This window comes from Chamaea fasciata, unplaced genomic scaffold (assembly GCF_029207755.1).
Source record: "Chamaea fasciata isolate MVZ Bird 193981 ecotype frontalis unplaced genomic scaffold, bChaFas1.0.hap1 SCAF_4, whole genome shotgun sequence".
In the NCBI taxonomy this organism is placed as follows: domain Eukaryota; kingdom Metazoa; phylum Chordata; class Aves; order Passeriformes; family Sylviidae; genus Chamaea; species Chamaea fasciata.
In genome coordinates, this window is record NW_027094089.1 from 30,541,529 (window position 1) to 30,567,289 (window position 25,761).

The 25,761-nt window shown below is 36.6% G+C and overlaps 1 protein-coding gene across 1 annotated transcript in view; it reads left to right on the plus strand.

The window, feature by feature from the left end:
* RNF180 (ring finger protein 180) overlaps positions 1-25,761 on the plus strand; it is a 68,323-nt gene that overhangs the window by 30,803 nt on the left and 11,759 nt on the right. The window contains exons 4-5 of the mRNA XM_066182372.1: positions 13,196-13,421; positions 18,019-18,144. Of these exons, the coding sequence (XP_066038469.1) occupies positions 13,196-13,421; positions 18,019-18,144 (352 nt within the window). The remainder of the gene's footprint in view (positions 1-13,195; positions 13,422-18,018; positions 18,145-25,761) is intronic.

Here is a 25,761-nt window from a genome sequence, read left to right on the forward strand (position 1 = left end):
GCATTTGGTAGTAGTTTTTTGACACACCTTCCAGCTTTTCTCTGCATTTTCCCAACAGCCTCTCCAGTTCCTGAGTCTGTTTTATACACTGTGTATCCACTAAATGATCATGGTTAAATGACTAAAGTTGACAGTGATGGACTTCAGAGCTAAGACTGCACTCAGGCTTAAGCAAGACAGAGCTCACATCACTGAGTTTTTCTTTCAGGTTGTCTCCATCAGTTAAATTTTATTACTTTTGAAGGTTTATCTGTAAAATGAGGACTAAGACTTCTTTTTAGTAACAGAATGTTAGGTGCTAGAAGATTTGAATTTGTCATGCAGTCTAAGAATTTGTGCTGGTTGTACCCTTCACAAAGGCTTTATGTTACATCTTCTGCTTGAAGGCTTTAGCTTGTGTCCTTTAAGATCCAAAATGAAGTGCTACCCTTGCATTGAGTGCACTGTGAAAGTCATAAAATGAAAAGTTTGTAGCTGAACAAGTTTTATTCTTTGTAAGATTGGCAGGCTTTTGAACAGTGTAAAAGCAAGCTTTGTTGCTCCAAACATGCCCTGCTTTTGCCTGAAGAACTGACATAAATAATACATCTAAAAATGCTCACAGTTTGTCAGCTACAAACTTACATTAAGGAGGCAACCAACCTAGCACAATCAAATTAAATGGCATTGGTTTGCTTTGTGTGCTTCACTGTATTGGGTCTTTTGTCTTTCCTTGTTATGTTTCCTCATTAGAAAAGGCTTTCTCTGTTCTGCTAAACTAGGACATAGCATGCTGCCCACATTAAGGAGATGAAAATTATTAGCTAACATCAGAAAGTTTCTAAGACCTCACTAGAGAGTCCTAGGATTATGAGGGAGGCTGTTGGGTGAGGTCTGTCCTCTACCTCAGTCCACTAGCATTATTTTTATAGTTATTCCATTTTTCCCCTGACTGTTATACTAGATGCAAAGTACACAGTACTGTCTTTGCTTAATGTCGGTGTAGATAATTAAAAATGACACAATCTTTAACTATTATGTTAATAGTAGTGGGCAGTGTTAGAAATCTGTTGAATTTTTCAGAAAGGGGATAGATATTCTAATATCAAACTATGGTACAGTACTTTGCCACAAAAATTAATTGCAGTTTATTTTACATCATGTAGAACAGTAAGTTTGAAATAACCTTTCCTGGTGTTCTTTTTTTCTTGTGTATATTTTAAACTGTTTTTCACATGAAAACATTGTAAGCTGTGTGTTCTAGTTTCTCTATATCTCTACAAAATTCCAAACTCTTTTATATCTTCTTGATGTCAGTCTTTTTAGGATGTAAGTATTTTTAGGATGTCAGCAGGGAAGATTTTGAGATGCCTTGTATTCTGATGATTAATTATTTTTTATGTTGGCTATCGTAGCCAGATCCAAGTATTCATTATGTCTTATATCTAAGTTGGGTCAAATATGTGAAGTATTAGGGCAGTGAATTCACTTCAGTATATCCGTGTATTTTGAGAATTTAAGTAAATGTAGATGGCAGTTTGTTGCATGAGGAGTTAAGCTTTTTGGATAAGACTTACCAATGCTAAGCAAAATCCAAAAGTTCAGGTTCATTCTAGATATGAGAAGATGATCATGCTTATGGTGAATTTTTTTTCTGGGGTACCTTTTGAAAAATTTTAACCCTCAAACAAGAATTTTGCCTTCATCTAAATCAAATCATATTTCGTGAAAGATACTTTTGAAAGGTAAGTAGTAACTGCTAAGATTCAGTTTTCTGTTGGTGTGTTGCCCCAACATTTGTAGTTGCATCCTACTTCTTTAATCCAGGCAGAGAAATGTGAAATAGATGTTCAGCTTGATTTTTCTGTTTCTAGCATCCTGCAATTTCAAAGAAAACTTCTACACACTCTGATTTTTTTTTCTGCTAGGCTGGATTTTCATACTCAGTTTCTGAAAGAATTTGTGAGATACTTCATTAGAAGAAAAATCTTTAATAATATTAAACTGTAGCAAAGAGAAAAGATTGAAATCTTCAAAGGTCATTATTCAGACCCCTCAAGGCTTTTCTAGAAAGGCTCATGAGAAAGGATGGCACCCTAAAATTTAAAATGGCCTCACTGTCTTCATAAATAACATCCAGGGAAAATGAAGTAGGGTGCAAATTTCTTGCGTATACAACAGAGAAGATTTATGCCTTGCATAAAATAAAGCATTTCAATAGCTGTTCATGTAGTTTGCTCTGCATGAAGTGAAGTGTTTATAGACATATATATGGAATTACTAATAATTACAAAATGATGCATGCATACAAAATTTTGCACTTATACTATGAAATAAAAAGTAAGCAATCATTTCTGATCTGTTTATCAGGCAGAAAAAATAACAGCAGCTTAATTTAAGTGTCTGTAAAGTGGATTTACTCAGATATCAGAAGACTAACAGCTGACCCCTTTGAATCCATCCATGTTTAGCACTTTCAGATTGTGGCATCTAACAGTTACATTTGAGGAAAATAAGCTTTTGCACAATTTGGATGACTTTGGATATGACCAAATAACAAGGAAAGAAAGTACTGCTTATTGCTGGCTACTGCCAATACCAGCCCATAGTTTATAATAATATTTCTGATAAACTTTCTGACAAAGTATCATAAAGATTAAGAGTTGGGAAGTATTAATCAAACTGAACATTCAGATATTATTTGTCAGAAAAAAACAATATGCACAACATTTGCTCTGCAGAAAATGACTACTCTGCAGTCATTACTGCAGATCCACCTGGATTACTTTTTTCAACAGCTCAGGACCAAATTTCAGTGTCAGTCTCCAAGGGTTGCATGAAAAAAAGAAACAAAAGGTACATATTTTTCTATTGCTGCATGAGGACATCTGAAACATTTTTGTATTTTGGTTGTTTATTGTTTTAGTTTAGCATTGCAATGTCAGCTGCAGATGGTTTACAAACTACAAGTTTTACTTAGATAATTATGTTATAAAATGGAGATAAAGGTCTTGTTGTTGATGGCCCTTAGAGTCTGAATCTTAAATAATTTTTTACTTTTAAAAATGTCATTTACAACTTTGGGAAAATCTCCAGAAAGGCAATACAGCTTTTGTAGGAAATCAAACAGATTTGTACTTCTTGTAGGTTTGTAGTAATGGAAAATATAATGTAATTTTCCTGATTTTTTTAAAGTAGAAAGAGATACTTGTGTATTTTGGTGATTTGTTTGTTTGCATTTTAAGAGAAAACAGTATATGAATTTTTCAAGTCATCCTGACCTGTGTACGAAGTTAATTAAAATATTTGATTCTGATGAAGCTAGGATTATTCCATAGTCATCTTAGTAGGTATAAAAAAATTGAGAAACAGTGATGCAATCTGATTGCCTTTACCTGAGTTTCTCAGATATGTTTTTCTTTGAAACCCTTTGCTTGTCTTAATTTTCCTTCAGAACAATTGAATGCTGTACCCTGAACACTGTTTAGTGATGGAGTCTATTGAAGTAGTCAATATTTAAATTGATTTTTAAAAACTTACCCAACACACTTTAAATAGGTGGCCTGATTGTTCTAAGGAAGATGATCACCCAGTTGCTCCAGCCAGATAAAGAAACTTTTGAAAACTGGGACAGTCCTTTAATTGTCTAAATATAGCTTTAGGTTCCTAATTTTAGGGCAACTTATTTTAAAGCAGTTATCTCACTAGGTGGATCTTTTAATGTGATATCTCACAAATTGTATGTCAGTTGTGGAAAGAGAGGATACTTGCAGATTCATACCTCTTGATTTTGGGGTGAATGGTGAGATCAATCTAAGGCACACAGTGGTCACCCACCCCAGAAAGAAGGGTGTCACATTCCACAGGTGTCCGAAAGAAGGGTTAGAGTTGGTCGTGCTATAATGAACATCCTGGTGAATAAAGATAAAAGGAGAGCTGTTTTATCTGGGTTAAATACCTCCTTTGGTCACATTGTTATGAATCCTAACTAAATTCTCTTTTATCTGATGAATAAAAGGCAAGAATTCTGTGACTTCTACCTCACCCTGTGTTGGAAACATGTTATTATTGTTTGAGTGGTCATGTAACCACCACAGCTGATGACTGAGAGGATGGTCATGGCTACATAATAGTAGTGAGGAATTAGTTTAAAAAAACATTTGAAGACATTTTTGAAAAAGCCTGTTCTGAGAGTTCAGTTCAGCAAACTCATCTCTCTGTCCCAAATGGTAAGAAGTCTTCTGTAACTATCTAGCAGCCAAAAACTCTGTGTAACTTTCATTATGTTGATCTTTTGGTATTTGCTAGCAGACAAATATTTGTAGTTACTGTAGACTTTATGAGTAGAAAGAACTTTACCTTGGAGCAGGCCAATGCCAGTAGCAGCGAGACTTGTAGGAAACTAAAAATCTGCACATTTATCTTACTATTTTGTACATTTTGTACATTATCTTACAGTGTTCCACAGATGGAGTGTCATTGAGTTATAAACGTTTTACAAATACTGTTCAGAACAGGAACCAACCTCCACATCTGACCAACACTCTTCCATGTTGCCTGCTCCACTTTCTGCTGTGTAGTGCTGGGGAGGAGACCTTTGTAAATGATAAGTCGGTATTCTTCTCTAAGTTGTGATTGTGTTACCTCAGATTGTGTCATACATCACTGTAATTTGCCTTAAATTTAGACTGAGTGACAAGAAGCATTTCTGATGCATTCTTTTATGTACTATACTTATGCAAAGTTGCCAAAATGTAGAAGTACTGTTCAAGACATTCTTTTTGAGGCATTTTGTTATGAGCATTTTCCCTAAAAGTAATAGTTTATACTTTCACACAAATCCTAGAAAAATAATTTAAAAATAAGCACTTGTCTGTTATTTCAGTGCTGCAAATCTTTTTGTTAAAATGAAAAAAAAAGCTGGTTTTCTAGGTATAAAATTAATATCAAAGCCAAAATATTTTATTGATTCTTGATCAATAAAACTGATCGAGTGTGTATGTAAATTGACAGGACTGTATCTTTTTATCAGCAACGAGAACAACTAGAAGTTTGTTCTAGGGAGGAGTTGCACTCTCACTGTACTAGAGAAGGGGACTTCAAGTGTAGATAGCGACTGTTTTGCTCAAACTAATAAAAAACATCAATTCATCTACTTCTTTAGGACTTTAATTTGACCTTCCAGTTCTAATATGTTTGTAAAATCGAGCAGAATGTTTAGTACTCATGATAGTGCCCATTCTGTATCATTTCAGTTTCCAAAATGCAAAGGAGATATATAATACCAAAAGGAGGAAGAACAATCTCATTTTCTCCCCTACAACTTCTGTAAAAAAAGAAAATAAGTTGTAAAAAACAAAAGTTTTCTCTGCAGGGAAGGGCCAACGGATCCTTTTGTCTATCATTGAAGCATCATATCAAGGCTCTGTGAGATTCACAGAAGTTTCTGCAGGCCTCTGGGAATGAATTTTCCTTCTCTTTGTTTGAAATAGTGATTACAATAATGGTGAATAATATTTAACATTTGCTATATTCTTAAATCTAGTGTCACTAACATCTGTGCCTGGATGTTTATTTTTGGTGGAAAGTGTCATTTGCCACTTAACTATAATGCTGACATTGTCTTACATACTTGTATAAACTATGTATGTGTTTTATGAAATGCAAAATAACAGCAAAGATAAGCTTGTAACATAGCATTAATTTCTTATATACTAGTCAAGGGTGATTATAAATATTAAAGTGTTTAGCTGATTGTGGTACAAGTGCTTTGAGTAATATTTATTCCAGTATCCTGTCTCTCAATTCTTCTTTATAATTGAATTATTTTAATAGGGATAAAACTTTATAAGTCTATAAAGCAGTTGCAGGGATCTTCCAAATATTTTCATAAAAGCTATGTTTACAGATGTCCCTTAAATATAATTCTTCTAAGAGAAATTTCCAAAAGGGTAATAATATGCAAAGCTGCCAGTTTAGATGTATATTTCTAAAACCTAAAGGCTAGTACTCCATAGAAGGAACTGCAGAGATTAACCAAATTGCATAACAAAAAATGCTGAAATAATTTCAAATCTGTCATAAGGAACTGAAGTATATTATATAAGATGCTTGGAAAGAAAGGGGGTAAGTGCAAAATACCCATATACAATGTCTATTACAAGAAACAGTTTTGTGTGGCCTGTTTCAACTTAGTTAAAACAATATGAATCAGAAATAAATTACAATAGTCATTATTCTTTTTTCTGTGAGATATGGACAGGAATAAAAAGAAAAAGTACTAGATAATTTTCTTCCCCTTTTTTGCTTTTTCCTGGCGTTTTTTCCACTTCTTCAACAAAATACGCCTTTATCTCCTGACAAAGTGAAAATATTTCATTGACACAAATTGGTTAACTTGCTATGTCCCAGGCATTTTGTAATTTTTTCTTTCTTAAGGTACTGTAGTATATTTGTCCTATCAGTAGTTGCCTTAGAAGCCTTGGTCTATAATGCAGTTAATCACAAAAGATCATAGCATTGGGTTGGAAGGGACCTTAAAGATCATCTACTTCCAATCCTTTTCCATGGACGGGGATTCCGCTCACTGGGCTGGGTCACTCACAACTCCATCCAACCTGTATTTGTCCTTGATGAGCAACTCCAATGCCTAAGGGAACTTAGCTTCTTAGCTCTAGAAAGAAATTCCTCTGGAAAAGTAATGAAAAAAATATCTTTCAGTTGTTTCCCCTAGAGCAGTTTATCACTCCCAAATGCAGGAGAGAGGGTCTGAATTAAATAGCACTGCTGTCAGATTGCGGACCCTGACAACTGCCCAAGAAGACTATCCTGGGTGCATGAGACATCACCTGGAGTGTTGTGTCCAGTTCTGGGCTCCTCAGGACAAGAGACACATGGAGCTCCTGGAGTGGGTCCAGCAGAGGGTTAAGAAGATGATTAAAGATCTGAAGCTTCTCTCTTACAGGGAAAGGTTGAGGAACTGGTCCTGTTCAGCCTTGAAGAGATGACTGAGAGGGAGCCTTATCAATGTACACAGGTGTCAATACGATGTATTCAGCTCTTCTCAGAGGTGCTGAGTAATGGGACAGGAAACCATGCACAGGAATTGATGCTCAGGAAGTTCTACCCGAACATGAGGAAGAACTTCCTCACTGTGCAGGGGAGCCAGCACTGGAACAGGTTGTCTGGAGAGGTTGTGAGTTTCCCTCACTGGAGATATTCAAGAACTGTCTGGACACAATCCTGTGCCTTCTGCTCTGGGATGACCCTGCTGGAGTAGGGAGGCTGATTGAAATGAGTCACTGTGGTCCCTCCCAACCCGACTCATCCTGTGGTTCTGTGATTTTGAACAGAGAACATGGCAATAGGTAGCTCCACAGAGCTCTGCTTTGAAGTTTTTGGCTTGCTTTTGAGTTTTTCTGAAATGTGTGGGGAGAAATTTAGAGTGTAGGGAGTTTAGACTCAGTTATTGATTTGTAAAGATATTTAAGCCATGGGCATTGATCTCTATACCCTATTATGATTTTTATGTTTCAAGCTTGGATTTGCCAAACACCTGAAAATATGTCCTTTTGTATTCATTATACCAGTCAACTGAAACAGTGTTCAAAGGCATGCAAACCCTGGCGTACCTAATGGTCTGATTTGGAAGAACTGCTAGTATAGCTAGCAATATTTTTTGGTAGGGTTTTTCCACATTTTAATATTGGATTAACTTTTTTTTTTTTCTGAGATTAATTTTGAAATTCCATTAAAAGTCACTAATTTATTCTACAGAAATAAGGCTAGATAAATTCTGTTTGAAGCAACAGAACACTTAAAGATTTTCTCAAAACAGTGACAGTCATTTCAGCCCCTGTACCCAATATACCAGTCAATTTTAAGAAATTCTCAGGAAGCAATGTACCTGATGTAATAATCCTTATGCCATATTTGTTTGCAATTGACTAAGAGGTTCAAAATCTGTTGTGGGAAAACATAAATCTACTGATATTTTTTTCCAGCAACAACCAAGAAGCATTTATTTCTTTTTGTTATGTTTTTTGTATAAAACAGTATCAATATTCATTCTTTTTCACTTTTTCAGACCTGAGGTGTATGATTCCAATTCCACATTATAATCGAAGACTTAAAGTCTGGTTTAGAGCTGCAAATCATTCTAGAGGCAATTTTCTTTGCAAGATAATCATGTGAAATATAGAACTGATTTTTCCTCAGTCAACATTCCTTTCAACTGTGGACATTTTTGAGCTTACAAAGCATTCTGAATAGGTCAGTTTAAAATGAAGGGTTTTGCAGCTTGGTTTTTTTTCATAATGTGGTGTCTTTGTCAAATGTCATATGTGCTTTATTTGGTTTTATCAGTGTTCTGATCGTATTTCCATGTTATATGAACTTCCTCTTACTGATAGCATTCATACAAAATCTTTTCCTATAAGTGTGTATGACCACTTGGTCTAGGTCTTTCACGTGATTACAGGTAAATCATACATTAGATATCATGTTATTCAGTGGTGCATGTGTTCTTTCTGAATGTGAAACTGAATCAAATACTTTCTTTGATTCAGTAGTCCAGTAGTCTTTGATTCGGTAGTCCAGAAGCAGTGACTTCTTACAAGCTCTAATATCCGTATTTTATGCCTCCGTGCCTCTTCTCAACCGCTGCTGTATTGGACTCCTTGTTACTTAACATGCTTTATAGGCTTCTCAAGCAGAAGCTGATTCACTGTTCCTCTCTTTTCTTGGTTAATATCCTTCAGGTGTCCAACCAGTGAAATATCAGGGATTACTGTCAAAGCCGTATTAGCAGTTCCAAATCAGCATAGGATGAAAGGCTCTTACGTTTTTTTCCATTTCCTAGGAGTAATTGTTTTGCTTTCAAGCCTTTGCTGTTATTTGGCAATCTTTCACTGTCCTTGATGTTTACATGTCCTTTCTCAATTTTGTTCATACTATAATCCTGTAAGAAAACCATTCTGATTTATGCTTGTAGTTTTCATACACCAAAGCCCTGACTCTAGTGATATATATAGGCATCACTTAATTGCAAACCAAGAAAAAAATGACTGTTTAAATTATTGTGCATTAGCTTCTAGCATAAGGAAGTTTCTCTGGTTTTAGCTTTGCAGTACGGAATAATGCCGTGTGCCTACTTAGATCTTCTTAAAAGGGGCACAAAACTGTAGAAAAGATGTCTCTTCCACTAAGAAAATTTGTCCTAACTAGATCTTGTTTGCTCATTAGAATAATTTTGATCTTTCTAATTGCAATTGGTTCTGAGATACCTCTGTCATGCATCTTACCATGATTAGAAACCTGTCTCAGAACCAACCACTACCCATAAGTCCTCAGCAGTTTTGCCTTTAGCTCTCTTAGTTACTTAATTGCCATATGAAAAACATTTATCTTACAGTCAGCTCCTCTGGTATATTTTCTTTCCAAACAGTGCTCATCAAAATCAGTTAGTTAAAAGGTTTCTGTTCCCTGTATTTTGTTTTTGTGCTAGATTTCAATTTTGATTTTGACATTACATAGGATCATAGAGTCATATAGGTTGGAAAAGACCTTTAATATCATCAAGTTGATGATCTTAACACTAACCCAGCACTGCCAAGCCCATGTGCCAGGGTTGGAGGGAACTGTTACTTACACAATGTGGTTTCATGATTAGTGTTTCATGATTTCTGCTGGTGGTTGGTCATATAATTACCTGAGATTACTTTCTTCACTTTCTCTGCCAAATTATTTTCCGCTTCTTTCCCAAAGAAATGGCATTATGAAGCTTCTTTCATTCTAAAATTATTTAGCTGTAGTCAGTTCTGTTACCCTTTGTCATTCTGTTCTGGTGTGGGTTTTCTATGCTGTAAGTGTAGAGACAGTCCTGGTTAAACAGTTCTACTGATAGTTGTGGTACTCTGGTATTTAATGTTGGTTTATGAGCCTTTCCTATCGCATGGAGCTGGAAGTAATGGTCCCAAGCTGTTCCTGTCTGTGACTAGCTTCTGTGGGTGTTAGTCCAGCCAGACCTGTGCTTCCAGCATATCCATACAAGCCTAGTTGCCTGTGTAGTAAATTGCAGTACACACCAAAGTTTTCTGCAGCCCTGTCAAGTGGAGAAAATCACACTCAGTAAGTTCTAAGGTAGAAGACACACAGTCACGGGCATTCATGGTTGTACAAGAGCTTGTGTTTGGACACAGTGGTAAACCAAAACTATCTCCATGCATTTTTGGCACAGCAGCTCAGAATTTACAAGCCCTCTTGCCACATAATATCCTGGAAAGTGCAATGCAAAGCCTACGGTAGAATGACAGGACAAATGTTTGTCCAGAACTGATAAATCTCGACTAAGTACTCCTGCTTTGTATTTTTAACGCAATCTGCAGTACCCATACTGTTAAGGATTTATTTACTATTTACAGAGTTCAGTGTCTCCCATAGCGAGTGATATTCTTTGGGAATAATGAGAGGCACAGCAATCCAAATCAGTATAAGCAATTAATGTAATCTCTGAAACGTCTAGAGATTCCTGTATCTACAGTAATCACAATATTAACAATTGTCATTAATTTTTGGTACCAGTGTCAGGCAGTAGTGACCTGTCATGGCCTCTACTGTCAAAAGTGTCCTCTGTAATACACAGTGTGATAGATTCACCCTGGCTGGATTCCAGGCAACCAGCAAAGCTTCTCTATCACTTCCCACCACAGCTGCACAGGGGAGGCAAGGATTGGGAGTTGAGAGTAAGGGGCATGAGGGAAGAGTTTTGTCACTCAGCAGTGTCTTGATACGCTCCTGTCTTGGATTTCCTGGTGGATCTCTTGGTTATTGGACTATATTGGGTTCTGTGAGCTGTGAAAGAAAATCAGAAACAGAAACTCAGAGGATGGATAGAAGAGGTAAATTTCTCCTGAGTATCTCCCATAAAGATGAAAAAGTTGTTTTCTTCTTTAAGCCAATATCCTCATTCCAGTTGGGATAGGGTTACCTTTTGCAGTAGCCAGGAGGGGGCATGGCTAAGATCTAGGAGGATTGTTCTATTCTATTCTATTCTATTCTATTCTATTCTATTCTATTCTATTCTATTCTATTCTATTCTATTCTATTCTAGCTCATGTTATTGCTGGGGTCAGGGGAAGGAAGTCTCTTCCAAAGAGAAGGGCTTCCTTCCAGTTCAGGAAGCATGGTGTGGGTTGTGAGCTGGAGGGAGCAGTTGGATAACATTAATTCCAAGCTGGAGGGGCCAGTCAGATGGCACTGATTCTGAGCCAGAGGGAGCAGTGGGGTATTTATCTGTTGTCAGGGGCTTCCACAGTGAGCAATAACGGCGTTTTTTCTTATACTCTCTGCCTTTACTATTGTTGCTGTTACTGTTCATTTTCTTATCTCACTGCCATTCCCACTAAATTGTTCTTATCCCAACCTGTGATCTTTACCTTTTGTGACTCCAGTTCTCCTCTAACCTTCCACAGAGGGGAGGGCAAACGAGTGGCCCATGGTTTGGAGAGTCTCAGTGGGAGCACTAAATTGTGAAGTACCATTCCTAAACCATGACAGCCAAAAACCCAGGGCGCCATTAATACCTGATCTTCAGGTTGCTTGGATAGGTTTAGTCGTCCTACAAGAGCAAACCAGAAACATGGCAATACACGCAAGTTGTTATGTTTATGGGATGAGCACCATTTGGGAAGTCCAACTGTCTTCATGCAAATACAGCAGTGCAGGCAAATTTGAGGCACATGTGCGGACAAAAGCAAGGTGTTACCAAAGATGGTAGGAGTTCCTAGACCACCTAGTCTAAGGTTCACATTGTGCTTTGTAGTAATAAAGTTGTGGCTTGCTTTGAACTTGTTCTTGCTGGAACATACCCTTCACAAATTACTTTTCAAAGGCAGAACAATCCACATTTTATTTTTAGAGATTTTTATTTTGTTTTGCCTTTCTTGGCAAAGTAATGGTATTTTCACACCTGAAGGATGGGGTACCATCCAGAGGAGCATGGACAAGCTCAAAAAGCAGGTGTACAGTAATCTCATGAGGGTTTAATAAGACCAAGAGAAATGTGCTACACCTGGTTGGAGCAAGCCCTGGTATTAGTACAGGCTGAGGCATGAAGAGATCAAGAGCAGCCCTGAGAGAAGGACCTGGGGGTGCTGGAGGGTGAGGGGCTGGACATGACCCAGCCATGGGCACTGACAGCCCAGAGAGCCAAACGTGTCCTGGGCTGCATCCAGAGCAGTGTGGGCAGCAGGGCCAGGGAGGGGATTCTGCCCCTCTGCTCTGCTCTGCTCTGCTCTGCTCTGCTCTGCTCTGCTCTGCTCTGCTCTGCTCTGAGACCCCACCTGCAGTGCTGCATCAGCTCTGGGGTCCCAGCACAGGAGGGACATGGACCTGCTGGAGCAGGTTCAGACAAGGGCCAGAAAAATAATCAGAGGTATGGAACACCTCTCTTATGAGGAAAGTCTGAGTATTTGGTTTGTTTGTTTGTTGAGTATTTGGTTGGAAAAGAGAAGGCTTAAGGGTGATGTAATTGAGGGCTTTCAGTACTTAAAGGGAGCCTACAAGAAAGATGGAGAGAGACTATTTACAAGGAATCACTGAATAGCGATAGAAGAAGGGAGAATGACTTCAGACTGCAATAGGGTGAGTTTAGATTTGATATTAGGTAAAAATTATTTACTGTGAGGGCAGTGAGGCACTGGAACAGGTTGCCCAGAGAAGTTGTGGATGTGCCATTATTGGAAATGTTCAAGGCTAGGTTGGATGGAGCTCTGATCAGCTTGGTCTAGTGAAAGGTGTCCTGCAATAACATGAGGTAGACTAGAACAAGGACAGGAGGGTAGGAACTAGATGATCTTTAAGGTCGTATTCAAGCCACACCATGTTTCATCAATTTTTGTAATGCAGATACCTATAAATTGTTAAAATTCATTTTAAAAGAAGAAATCTGATCATAATACAATTTTACTCTGTCTTTTTGGTTTTATTACTTCCTTCTTTTACTGTCTTATGATTTTTCATCTTTCCCACAGTGGACATTTTCTGACATTCCTGTTTTATGTTTCATCATCTTGTTAAAACCTGCATTAAATTTTAAGAATATCACCTGTGTGTACTATCTTCATAAGCATTACTGAAAATGACCTTCCAGACAAGTAGTTTATCAAAAACAGTTATGAGCTGAATGTGAAAATATGTTCTCTTTTTCTTCTTGCAGCCTGCAAATGAAAACCTGCACAGAGATGATGAGCATGAACTCAGAGGAGATAAAGAAAGCTATCTCTGTGCTGTGTGTCTGGATGTTTATTTCAATCCTTACATGTGCTATCCATGCCACCATATCTTTTGTGAACCTTGCTTAAGGATGCTTGCCAAAGACAATCCAGCCAGCACTCCATGTCCACTGTGTCGCACTACAATTGCCAGAGTCTTTTTCCAAACAGGTATAAAAATGAAAGTTTTTACACATAGGAAAATGTTTGTACTTTTCCTTCCTGTATGCATTTGGGGCAAATTTTGGTAATGTTAGTCCGCTGTGAGATTTTCTTTCTGTTTACCTTCTCCTAAGAACATTCCATGCAGGTTCTGTTCAATGTCAAGAAGCTATTTGGGACATGTACTTATAAACTTTTTATTTTAGAAGTGAGATTCTGATATTTTTCTTTTCTGGTAGAATTCTGGTAGGTTTTTTTTGGTTCTTCTTCCTGAATAATAACAAGCTCCAAACATCATAAACATTTCTCAAACTATCCTACTGGAAAAGTATTTTTAAAATTGCTCACTTAAAGGCACACCAAAAAAAATTCTCCTTTCATTTATGACATTAAATTTGGACACAGGTGAAAATAAAGGCTGGCAAAACCCTTGATAGTCTTAAGTTCTCCCATCCTGGCCTCTTATACCCTCACCTCTAGTGTTCCTTACAGGAGGAAAATATTGTGATTAGGGGATGTTTGGTGTCAGATTGGGTATAGAAATAGAAGAGGGTATGTAGTCCTGCATATGGAATACCTGGAACAGCATGAGTCAGTCTTTTATGTCCAAAGCTTATACGGCAGATTCAAGTACCATTGATAAAACTGCACTATGGTATCTGGAGCTAGGTCATTTACAGCACTTAAAACTGTGCATAGACTGATCACAAAGTAATGGAAATGACTCAGCCGTGCAGGAGCTTTTTCATTTTAGATGCTACAGAGATCTTGCTGAGATCCTCTTTAAACTGTTGTGAGTGCTGTGATGATGACAGGTTAGGAATGCAGACTGAAGTATGATTTCACATTGATCAGCAGAGCTCCTCACCTTCTGTTTCTGGTTGTGCACAGACTCTGCCTTCATACAGGCATAACTTTGTATGATTTGATGTCAGGTCAGTTTGAGGAACTGTCTGGAGTACATAAGAACTCATTTCTGAGAAGGAGGCATTTTTCAGATGAACCTATTGCCCCAAGATGATTCACTGAGCAGCTACTGGTGTCTAGGGATAGAGACTAGCTATCCCTGCACTAACTGCACTGCAGCAGAGAAAATGGATGGAAAGCTGCAGCCTGAGCACTCTCAACCCCCTGCCTGTCTGGTGTATAGAGATTTCAAGCTGTTCTCATTTCATTTCCCTAATTTTTGATGCTCCATTCAATCTGATGTACAGATGAAGTGTGTTTCACTGATAGAGACTTAGGTTTTTCTAGGGCTATTTAAATTTTAAAAAAGCAATTTTGCAGATTTGCTGCAGGAAACTACTACTGGTAGAGCACAAAAGGAGAATAAAGATGCTTCCTAAAATGTATTTGCAAAACTTTCTAGCATGTTACAGTCGTCTAACTGAAAAATTACCTGGATTATTTGTAACCTTTAAGTATGATGTGTAAAAATGCCTGGGGGGAGGGAATGAAGAAGGAGCCAGATTCTTCTGAGTGGTGCACACTGCCAGCACAAGAGGCATTCGGCACAAATTGAAACATGAGATCTCCTCTGAACATAGGAAAGCACTTTTTTTCATGTGAGGGTGTCAAACAGGCTGGTCAGAGAGGCTGTGGAATACGCATCAGAACACAGTTGGACATGGTTCTGGGCACCTGTGCAGCTGACCCTGCTTGAGCAGGTTGGACTAACTGTTCTCAAGACATCCCATTCAACCTTACTGCTTTATCTGTTAAAATATTCAATAGGTATGTAGCTTTTTTGAGGAAAAGGATTTATGTGACTAAGGAGGAAATGTGGTGTCATAGATATATAAATAGAGTCTACTATAAATAGTGGGCCGTAACAGTATATAATATGTTCTGTATTATCAACTTCATATGAGAGAAATCTGCAACTATACAAATGTATATTGCCTTTCAGTATTTAGCAATATGTGCTTGACTTAGCAATGTATTTAAAAATAGGTACACTAATTTAGCTTTGTTTAATTATATATACTAAGAAAAATATTTTGAAATTTTCCAGTGCATAACATACTGAACAACTTTTAAATGAACTAAGGGATATTGATGATGATATCATATCCTTAGAGAAATTAGTAAAATCAGCACATTAAGATGGATGGGGCCAGAGCAATGTAAAGCATGGTAATTTTTTCTTTAATTTCACTCAGAAGAGCTATTAAGCCTTTTGAAAGTTATGCTAAAGTCACTGCTTCTATAGGTTTGTGCAGGCTGCAAAGGAAAGTTACTGGTAGTCTTTAGATACTTCTCTAATGCTGCAACTGGGGTGTCATACTTCCCTCACTAATTTATTTTGGATACTTTCTGCAGCTTTCCATTTGTATATGTGCATTTATTTTAGAAAGATATGTCAAAAAGAAAAACAATTAAGAATCTATTAGAAGTTCACTTTTTAGCTTGCACAGTTTTGCAGACTGAACATAACTGCAACAGAAGGATGCAGGTGTAAAAGAAAAAAAGCTAAGAGGTCAATTACCCATCAGTTATGGAGGACAAACTGTTTAACTGAGAGCTACAAAGCCATACTTGACTCAGGAGGGTAATTCCTCTGGCCAGTTGCCTTTATCAACTGAGCCTTTTTTACAGGATCCATTCAGTATGAGTTCCACTTCATACAGGTTGCTTTGATGATGTTTATGATGCATTCCCACCTTTCTTAAAGGCTTTCTTAGAAGTCCTTCTCCCATCAGGATAAACTCACATCTGTTCAGATGATAGAGTGCCCAGGATACACCTAAGAAAACAGTGCTTGAGCTGGTTCCACCAAGTAACTTGATAAGTTACCAAGTTATCTAAGTTATCTTTTAAGTGCTTCACTTGCTGGGAAAGAGTGATCTTCTACACTTCATTAATATAAAGTTTCATTTATGTTTTTTGCAAGAAGGGCCAGGTCTGACACGCATGTGCCATTAATCCACCACTTTGGAGAAATGCAGATTGAGGGTAGTGCTTGTGCAAGGGAGGTCCAGACACGTGGCAGGATCATGTACATACAGAAGGACAGGTGATCTGGCCAGCCTGATCCTGAGGGGATCTTTCATTGAAAGTCTGGCCAAGTAGCCTTCTAGAAGCCAGTAAGACTTGTCACCACTACCTTTTCTGAAAAATAGGAATTAGATACCTCACCAGAGGTTTCAGTGTTTAAATTTGAATAAAATTGAAAGAACTGTCTGAACTGAAAGAATCTTTTCTACAGTCTGTAGCAGGAAATTAAAATGTTCTCTGTCTATGCTGTGAGAGGCAAGCAGAATCTCGTCAGAAGCCTGAATCTGAATAGTACCTAATCCAAATATGTTCAGTAGCATATAAAGCTCTTTCATAAAAATTTAAAAAAACACTAGTGAAAAATATACAGTTTGTTCATTTTACATTTAGGAGAGAAAAAGACCTTTCTTCCTTCAGTGACAGCAGTTAATATGTGCAGTAGCTCTATTTTCACACAAGATAGATGGTTTGAAGATTCTGTGCTCTTCATGTATTGTGTCGCCTCATTCCACCTGCATTGTGACATGGTGAAATAAAGGGTAATTTTTAGAATCAGACCGGCATGGGGTTTTTACTTCAAATCTGCTAATGTCATCCTCTTACACAGGAAAAGCTACTGGAAGCAAAGGAATTTTTTTCTTCTTTTTGGAGCCTGCTCACAAAAAAGCTTATCTTTCTTAAATTTGCCATAGAAAAAAGATTTTATCCTTTCATAAAATATTTATTATTAGAAAAGTATGTTCCATTACATTCAACCACATGAAGTAATAAAACACAAGACTTCTCAAAAAAACCTGTGAATGTCTTTTCTTACTTTGAAAGTACAGAAAGAATTATGGTACCAATTACTGTTAGTATTTGTCTGGAGACACAAATTGTGCAGGGGTTTGATGGGCAGGGCATAGAAGTTTTTCCTGTTAACTACTAGCTTTGCAACCCCGTTTATTATCAGCAGATCAATTCTATGGTAGGAAAATATTGTTGTTTTTAAATTGTTTTTCATTGCATTGCTATGGATAGATTAGTCTGGCAGTTTGAGTTGCAATCATGTAGGTATTTCCCCAAATTATAGCCTGAGAAGATGTTGATTTCCTGAGATTAGTACATAATGCCAACTCCTCCGATGTGTCATGAATCATCCTACAAATGTTTTCTTAGTTCCTGTTAATCCAAAGTATTTTTTAAAATCTCAGAAAAATTTCAGGCTCTTCTCCTTCCTTTGCATTACTGACTTTCACTGAGTGGTGATATTAAACAAAAATCATTATGAACTGAGATTAATACCACAGTCATTTTTATGGATATAATTTTTATTCATAGAGGTCATCATAGTTTTGTAAGTTAAATAGTTGATTTTTTAAATACATCATTTTGCCAGAACCTGACATCATCTTTTCTAATTTTTTTTCCAAAGAAACAGAATGTTTATGACCTGCTCTTATTATATATGGAAATGCTTGGGTAAATATGATTTTTTTAAAAAATTAGATGTTATAATCAGAAGAAGGATTACATAGTAGATATGGCATTTTTATTTTGTATAAATTTATGCAAATTATCATTTTATTTAGAGCATTGATGCATGTATTCTTTCCCCTAATTATTGTAGATCTGAATAACTCTACCAGATCTTTTTTCCCTATGGAATATTTGAATCTAAAGGAAAATTTTCAAAAATCCAATTCTGCTAAATGGCCTCTACCGAGCTGCAAGAAAGCATTCAGGGTTTTTGAAGGTAAGATTTTTAAATTTTTGCCTAAATGCCCTTCAATCTCAAGTGTAGTATTTGAAAATAAGACTCTGATTATTACATGCCATTGGCAAACAGACTGATGATTCTTAAAGTAGAGATGAGTTTAATTCTCGTAGGTGATTCATGCACAGTGCTCTGAACCTAAAGATAAACTGCTAACTGTAAAAAGACAATTTTGTATGTACCTTTTCATTTACTTTTGAATCTTTAATTCTGTGCACATTATCAGGATAATTGTATGTAGCATCCTCCTAAGAAAAAATTCTGTCTGCATAGTAGAATAAAGAAAATTACTCTAGGAAAAATGTTACTGGTTCTGAGTGAGGTAAATAAGACCGCTAAATAAATTCAGAATCAGTCTTTTATGAAAAAAGTCAAATAAAAAGTTTTGAATAATATATATTATTCCATACATTATACATATGAAATAGAGTAATTGATTTGCATGTTGTAGTTTCGTTTTCTCTTTATTGTATGAGGAAAGCTTTGTCCTCTTGTTGCTACTTTAACACTTAAACATTTTCATGATTAACTGCTTATTAACTGAACAACATTTAAGTTAGACCACCCAAATGCAGGATTCACTGTTTACCCGTATTTTCCTGTTTTCACTCTAATGGCCTTTCTTCACTAGGTCTCATGTACGTTTGCCTACGTAGTTACTTGTATATACTTTTCATAGTGCTGAGTCTTGCTAGCGGATATATGTTTCCTGTTTGTAGGAACAGATTGCTTCTAAAGTATGTGGAAAAAATAAAACAGAACTTCCATTTTTATATTCCTTTTATAAGTCTACCCTGACCTTTGTAAAGGTGAAATTTGGTAAATTCTGGTACTCCTCTTATAAAATCATGTCATGTAAGGTCACAATTTGATACTGAAAATATCAAGAAATGTTCCTGGCTGTCAAAAATAGCAGACTTGAGAAGTTTGAGGACTGGTAAATTATCTTTGGTATTAGTCAGAGAAGAAACTGTTGGCAGGACAAACTAAGATGACTATTTATTTTCTCTAACAGGAGTTAATGTTGTATGGATATTAATGCTAGGCTGATTGGTTTATTTTAATGTATATTATGTATGTGACATAGTTCCTTTATGTTTTGTAGTGTTATATGGATTATGCCTTTCATAAATATATTTCCCAATGTTAAGCACTGTCAAAGCATAAATAATTTGAAATAAAAGGAAGATCTGGAGAGGTCATACAGTTTCAGTATTGCACCACCTGAAAATTTACCATATTGTTTTAAAAAGGTAATTTTGAGTGCTGGAATTATGTGTCTCCAAAGGGTAGCCTAAATGCCCCACATTAAGTGGGAACATGGTTAGACCTACTTATGAAGACACACAAACCACAAAGCTGTCTGAAACTTTGTCTTTGTGTTCCTAAATAAAAAGGTAGCTGCCATGTCTCTCTTCTGACTTTCTATTTCAATAAAAAACTACTGCAGGTTTGTGTGCTTTCAAAATGCAAATATATAGTATTTTCTTCCTGGACTGTTTATTTGGACTTATATCTAAATTGTGCTCAGCATCACCTGAAGTTTCATATTTGGTTTTTATAATTACTTGTGTTCTCTGGCTCAGGAGGCTGCTAGGAACTTTACAGGTATAAAATACTGAAAATGGTGGCAGCAAAAGTCTTGTGACACCATATTGAATTCCATTGCAAATGCAAACCCTGATGCCACTGTGATCTGAAGGGATAAAGGGGGTGCTTAAATTCATTTTCTTTTAATTAAGAACCTAATAGCCTAACAGGACGTCAGAATTTCAGAAGTCAAAGATAAAGAATGGGAAGAGGAATAGGGTAGGTACATAAGTAGAGTGACTGGAGTGAAAAGGGATATGATAACAGTGCTTAGAAAGCAATGAAATCTTGCAAATTTGAATGTGAAAATAACCACCTCTATATAGGAATGCACTGTCAAATACTGCAATACAACACTCCACTGTCAAATAATAAATTCAGTAGCCAAGTCAGAAATACATATGTTCTTTCACCTTCATATCCAGCAGATCCAGATTCACTGAGAATCTAGAAGCTCTTTTTGTATGATTCCAGCTTTCATTGTGACAAAACCTCTTCTGCATTTTAATAACACAGACATAAAAATAGTAAACCACTAAATCACTCCTTACAGATGCCAGATAAAATCAGAGCTCAGAACTAGATTGGGATATGGGGAGAGAAAGATGGCTTTTAGGAAGTTTACATTATATACCAAATTTATCAGGTTAACTAATTTAGACTTTCTGAACATTGCAGGGCTGTTAGATAAAATCAAGCACTTGCTCTTTTTCCTTGCTTTTTTTCCTGAACTGATTCACTAAGCCAAATATATTTGGTCATCTACATGCGAGTCTTCTTTCTTATGGGATTTTCCATAAGGAATGTAGAATTATCTTTGATAGTACAACCAACTGTAGCTTTTCAGCTCTTATACCAGAAGAAAGAAACTTCAGCACTGCAACACTTTTGGGCTTTAAGCTGATGAAAATTTCTCCAGATTAGTTTGCCCTTGTATTGCACTGTATTTTTTCCGATAAAATAATCAACAGAATTCTCATTTGTTTCATAAACATCACTTATCATATTGCTCTCTATATGGTATCCTGTGTTTGGTCAAGGATATGTTAATGATAAAATGGAAATGCTATTCAAGAAGGAAAGCAATTCTTCTTTTCCCATTCAGATTTTGAATACATGGAAAAGGTAACAAGATAATTTCAAATATTTCTCTAAAATACCTCTGTTTCATATGAGATAAGCAAAGATATTATATTAGTTATTATTTTGAGTACTGGCAACTTTAAAAAATTATAGCACAATAGAAATAATATCTCAATTAATGGTTTCCTTAAATAGATTTTAAAACAGATAAATAGTGTAGTTTTAACAGAAGAGTTAAATAGAAAATTGGATCCTATTATCGTATATTCATAGTTGAATAACTTAAGTGTGGCCTTTGTATGGAAGTGGAATTGCATTCTGGAAGCACTGTACAGACACAGAAAGCTCACCAACCATGATTAAGTCTCCAAAAATAATTTGATACAGAAATGTGGGCTAAAATAAGTGATTAGGATAATTTAAATTGCAAATATAATACTTAAATTAACAGTGATTTTGGTATAATCAAGTGCAGAAATTCAAAATGACTGAGACATTTAATACACTGGGCCTAAAAGAGTGTTATTTCAAAAGCTTTTGCATAAATCTGAGATAGAAATACGTTGAATAGATAGAGGATAAAGAGGTCAGGATAGTGATGGTAGCGTTGCAGATGGATACTGACTGCCTACATATAGAGTAAGGTTGTAGAGATGGCTCAAGTAAGTAGGGGTAGGTGTTCAGAACAGGAAAAGGGGACTATGAAACCTCTGTTACAGCCCTTGGTGACTATCTAAAATCATAATTATTCCTAGGTTAATAGGAATCCCCTCTAACTGTTACTGTTGCTGATGTTTTTATTTAAAATATGGCAATTAAATTAAAAGTCCAGTTAAAAATCGAATATTTCTTTCTATCTTTTCAAGTGTTTAATCTAGAAAACATTCCCCCTGTGTTGGATACTATGAAACCTGTGAAGGTTCTTTCCTGATCTGGTCTCTTTAGGTACTTAATAGAAAGATTGCCTTAATAGAAAGATTGCCTTCTGCATCAGTCAAGGATTGCACAATAGAGTGTTTTCCAAGCCTACTAAAACCTGCTGGAAATTATCACCACCTCAGTAGGTCATATCTGCCATGTCCTTTCATGTAATCATTCTCTAGAGAAAATGGTGAACAATTTCCTTTAGAGAAAGCTTTTAATAGTACCTGTCGGTACATTTCTTTATTTATCTGTTTTTAAAACAGGGGTACAATACTAAAATTTACTTTCTTGATTCAAGATTCTTGTTATTGTGATTTCAATTTTATTTTGATAGGCAACAAAGATAGGATGTTAAAACCAGAAAATTTACAGGTTTCAAGTTCATACTTCCTTGTTAAAAAGTACCAAAAATAAGTGATACAGGTTTTCAAGTTCAGATACTGTGATGTACTGAGAAGAAAACAAGACAGGTGTTACTGAAAATAGAAGGTTCAGCATTTACTTTTAGCCATAAAGAGTACAAGGCTCCCAGAATAATCCTTATTTTGGATTATTTTTCTCAAGTTCTACTATTCCATCCTATCAGGGTCACCCCGAGCAGGTGGCACAGGAACTCATCCAGGTGAGTTTTGAGTATCTTTGAAGAGGGAGGCTCTACAACCTCTCTGGGAAGCCTGTTCCAGTGCTCTGCCACCCTCAACATAAGGTTCTTCCTTATGCTGAGGTGGAACTTTTTGTGTTTTGGTTTATGGCTATTGCTCCTTTCCCACTCTCTGGGCACCACTGAATAGTCTGGCATCATCCTCTTGGCACCCATCTTCGGGAAATTTATATGTGTTATTGAGCTTCCCTCTCAGTCTTCTCCTCTCTGGACTAAACAGGCTCAGCTCCCTCAGCCTCTCCTCATAAGATTCTTTAGTAGAGCTTGTGAAATCACAAGAAGTTAATTTGCACACATCTATTTCTCACAAAATGCATTTGCAATCTGCAGTCTTCACAGAAAGTGAATTTTCTGCCTAAAAAAGACACATTTCACTTGAAAGAGTTGTCTCAGAGTATCTCTTAGGCTTATAGTGCACTAATAGAGAAAAGACAGAATCCAAGCCTGCTGGTTGAGTGTCTTAGGTCAGCTCCATTGATGGAAACTTCGTCATTTTGCTGATTTGTCAGCATTTGGACCGTAACTCTTGCACCCATTTTCCTTCCACACAAGTTTTTTCAGCTCCTGCTGGTACCAAATGCAAGACTGATTCCAGAGTCCCCCCTAGGTCCCATGGAGCAGCTGTGTTCTAACGAACCTTCATGCCTCTCCTTCTACACCTTGCCAAGTAGAAGTCAATCTGAAAGGAAAAGAAAATGGAAGGGGAAGTTTAAAATAAAAAGGTCATCGGCACAGAGATGTCTTCAACTTCAGGGTGCTGTTATTTTGCCAATGGTTTTAGTACAAAACATTGTGTATCAATAGCCTTGTTTATCTTTTAAGCTGTTTTCCAGAGGCTGTTCTTTAGGAACTCCTTCAGAGCCACATTCTCATTGAAAAGGATGTTCTGTAACCTTTTCCACTCCTAAAGACTGCCTCCAGCATTAGGCTGTGTAAGGGAGTAATTTACTGCTCAGAAATTGTGGTTGCTGATTTGTCTCTATTGGTTCATCAATGCACTGAAGGGAATCAAATTCTATCTAATTTGTGTGTGTCATCAGGATTGCTTGTTTCCACTTAACCATGATATTGTAAGACTGGTGTACCAGGAATATTGATAGCTGTAATTATGCAACACTGAAGACTGTGATAGAATGGCCATGGCCAAAAAACATCTGGTAGACTTTCTCTATTTGACATATCCAGGAATGGATGTTAGATTGGCATCTTTAGTTCTGCTTAGGCAAGCAAGTGTTCACACCGGTCAGTGAGACAAGCTAAGAACAACATGGACCTCTTATGAAGCCGTGGTCCCACAGCTGTACCAGAGACACCCAAATGAACTTGTAGGGGAGTTAGAGGTATTGCAGTTTTGACCCTGCAGCTTAAAATTCCTAAAAGCTTTTAAGAAGGTCCTTTTCTAAAGATGCTTGATAAAATATAGCTGTGTTCAGGGAAAGGGGGAAAGTCCTTTGAAGCATCAATAGCCAGTTAAAAGACACCAAAGAATAGAAATATATGATTAATTTTTCTCACTCAAGAGATATCATATGGGTCCCATATGGGTCTATATTACAGTTTGTATTATCCAGCATATATTTTACAAGATACGAAGATGTAACTTTTGCTTACAGTACTGAAATATTTGGGATAATAAAAATTAAAACCAAGTGTAAGCAGTGGCAGGAGACTGTCTTGGTACCTAGTGTTCTTCAGCAATATTTACATTGTTTTTCTTTCATTGCAAAACAAGGTAGTTAGCGGGAAAGGTACAGAAAGATAAAAGACAAAGTCAGGTTTAAATTGTTTCCTGATGAGGAATCTGTGAGTAGACTAGAATGCTTCACACAAAGAAAGAGGTTACTAGAAGAGGGGGGATGATTGCAGTAATTAGGATCACAAAAGGCGTGACAGAAGTGTATGTGCTGCTGTTATTCACTGTCTCATAATAAAGGAACTAGAACTCTGCAAAAGAACTAAAAGACATTAAATAAATTATCATAACCCCAAACCATGGGTTCAAATAATGATGTTATTTGAACTTGTTCCTGTTAAACTCAAAGATACCACGTTTGTCTGCAGAGATCCTGGAAATGCAAGTCCCTGGGACTGAGAGGAAAAAAGTTTTGCGATATGCTTGTCTTGTTCTTACTTTTTTTCAATCCCAACCAATTCCTCATAGTTTCACTTGTCAGAGGAAGAATGATAGGGTAGGAAGACCTTTAGACTACTCAGTGTGCTTGTTTTATAAGATATTCTACAGTTTGATTAGTGTCTTCCATTACAATCTTATTTAAGCCATCATAAAAAGGGATTTGTTTTATTTATTTATTAAATAAGATCACATAAATATTTACTATTTGCTCTCTAGAGACAATTGAAAACAATACATAATCTTAGTTTAACTACATTAGGCAAACTTTGATTTACTCATTTTTTGAAGTGGTAGTCTTTCATTGCAGAATTTGTTCAGACCATAAAGTATCAGAGCAAAAAGTAATATTTATGTTTTGTATTAATTCTGCTGTGATTAGTTCAGGTTCGGATTGGTCTCTGTGAACAAGTGGAAGCAAAGATGCCTTTTTTCAACACCAATTACACGAATTACTAAGTAATTTTTATGTGTTTTATTGGAAGTGGGGAATAATCCTTGCCAACTATGCCAAGAAGAACAGGGGATAGGGAAAAAATAGTTATATTATATCCTTAATTAGCTGTTAACTGTTAGCTATAGCTGTTAACTACTATGTTTAGTAAATTCTATGTGGTGCATCCTTCCCCAGCACTGAAAAGCACTGCTAGTAGAGGCAGAAGGTATTCATGGAGAGCAGGAGAGCAGTTTGTATTCATGTAGCTACTAAAGAGTTTCAGCTCTGCTGGTGTAAATATATGTTAACTTAGAAGTTAAGTTTGCCTTGTGTTCAGTCCATTGATCTGGTATCTCACAGAAACCCTGTTTGCTACAAAAAATATTAATTTTTGATTGATAATAAATGGTAGATGTATCAGTTGGCTTCATCACTGTCCATGAGTTGATAGAGAAGAAAGCAGGACAACCGTATACAGTGGTTCTCCTGCCAAAAATGCCTGTGATTACTACTTCATACACCTGTACCCGGGACAGATAGTTCTGTGCCCATTCCAAATTTGGACATAAACACAGGTTCACTTTGATCCTGGAGCATTTATTGGACAGAAACCAGGCAAGATTTCTGGAAGGATATGATGCTTGCACAGCTTAATTTTTGAAAGGCAACGTTTTTTAGGCAATACAGAGTTGGGGAGACCCTTTAAAGAGAAAACAAAAGCTGACATTTTAATTTGATGAAGGACAAAAGAGGAACCATGAAAATGCTCAA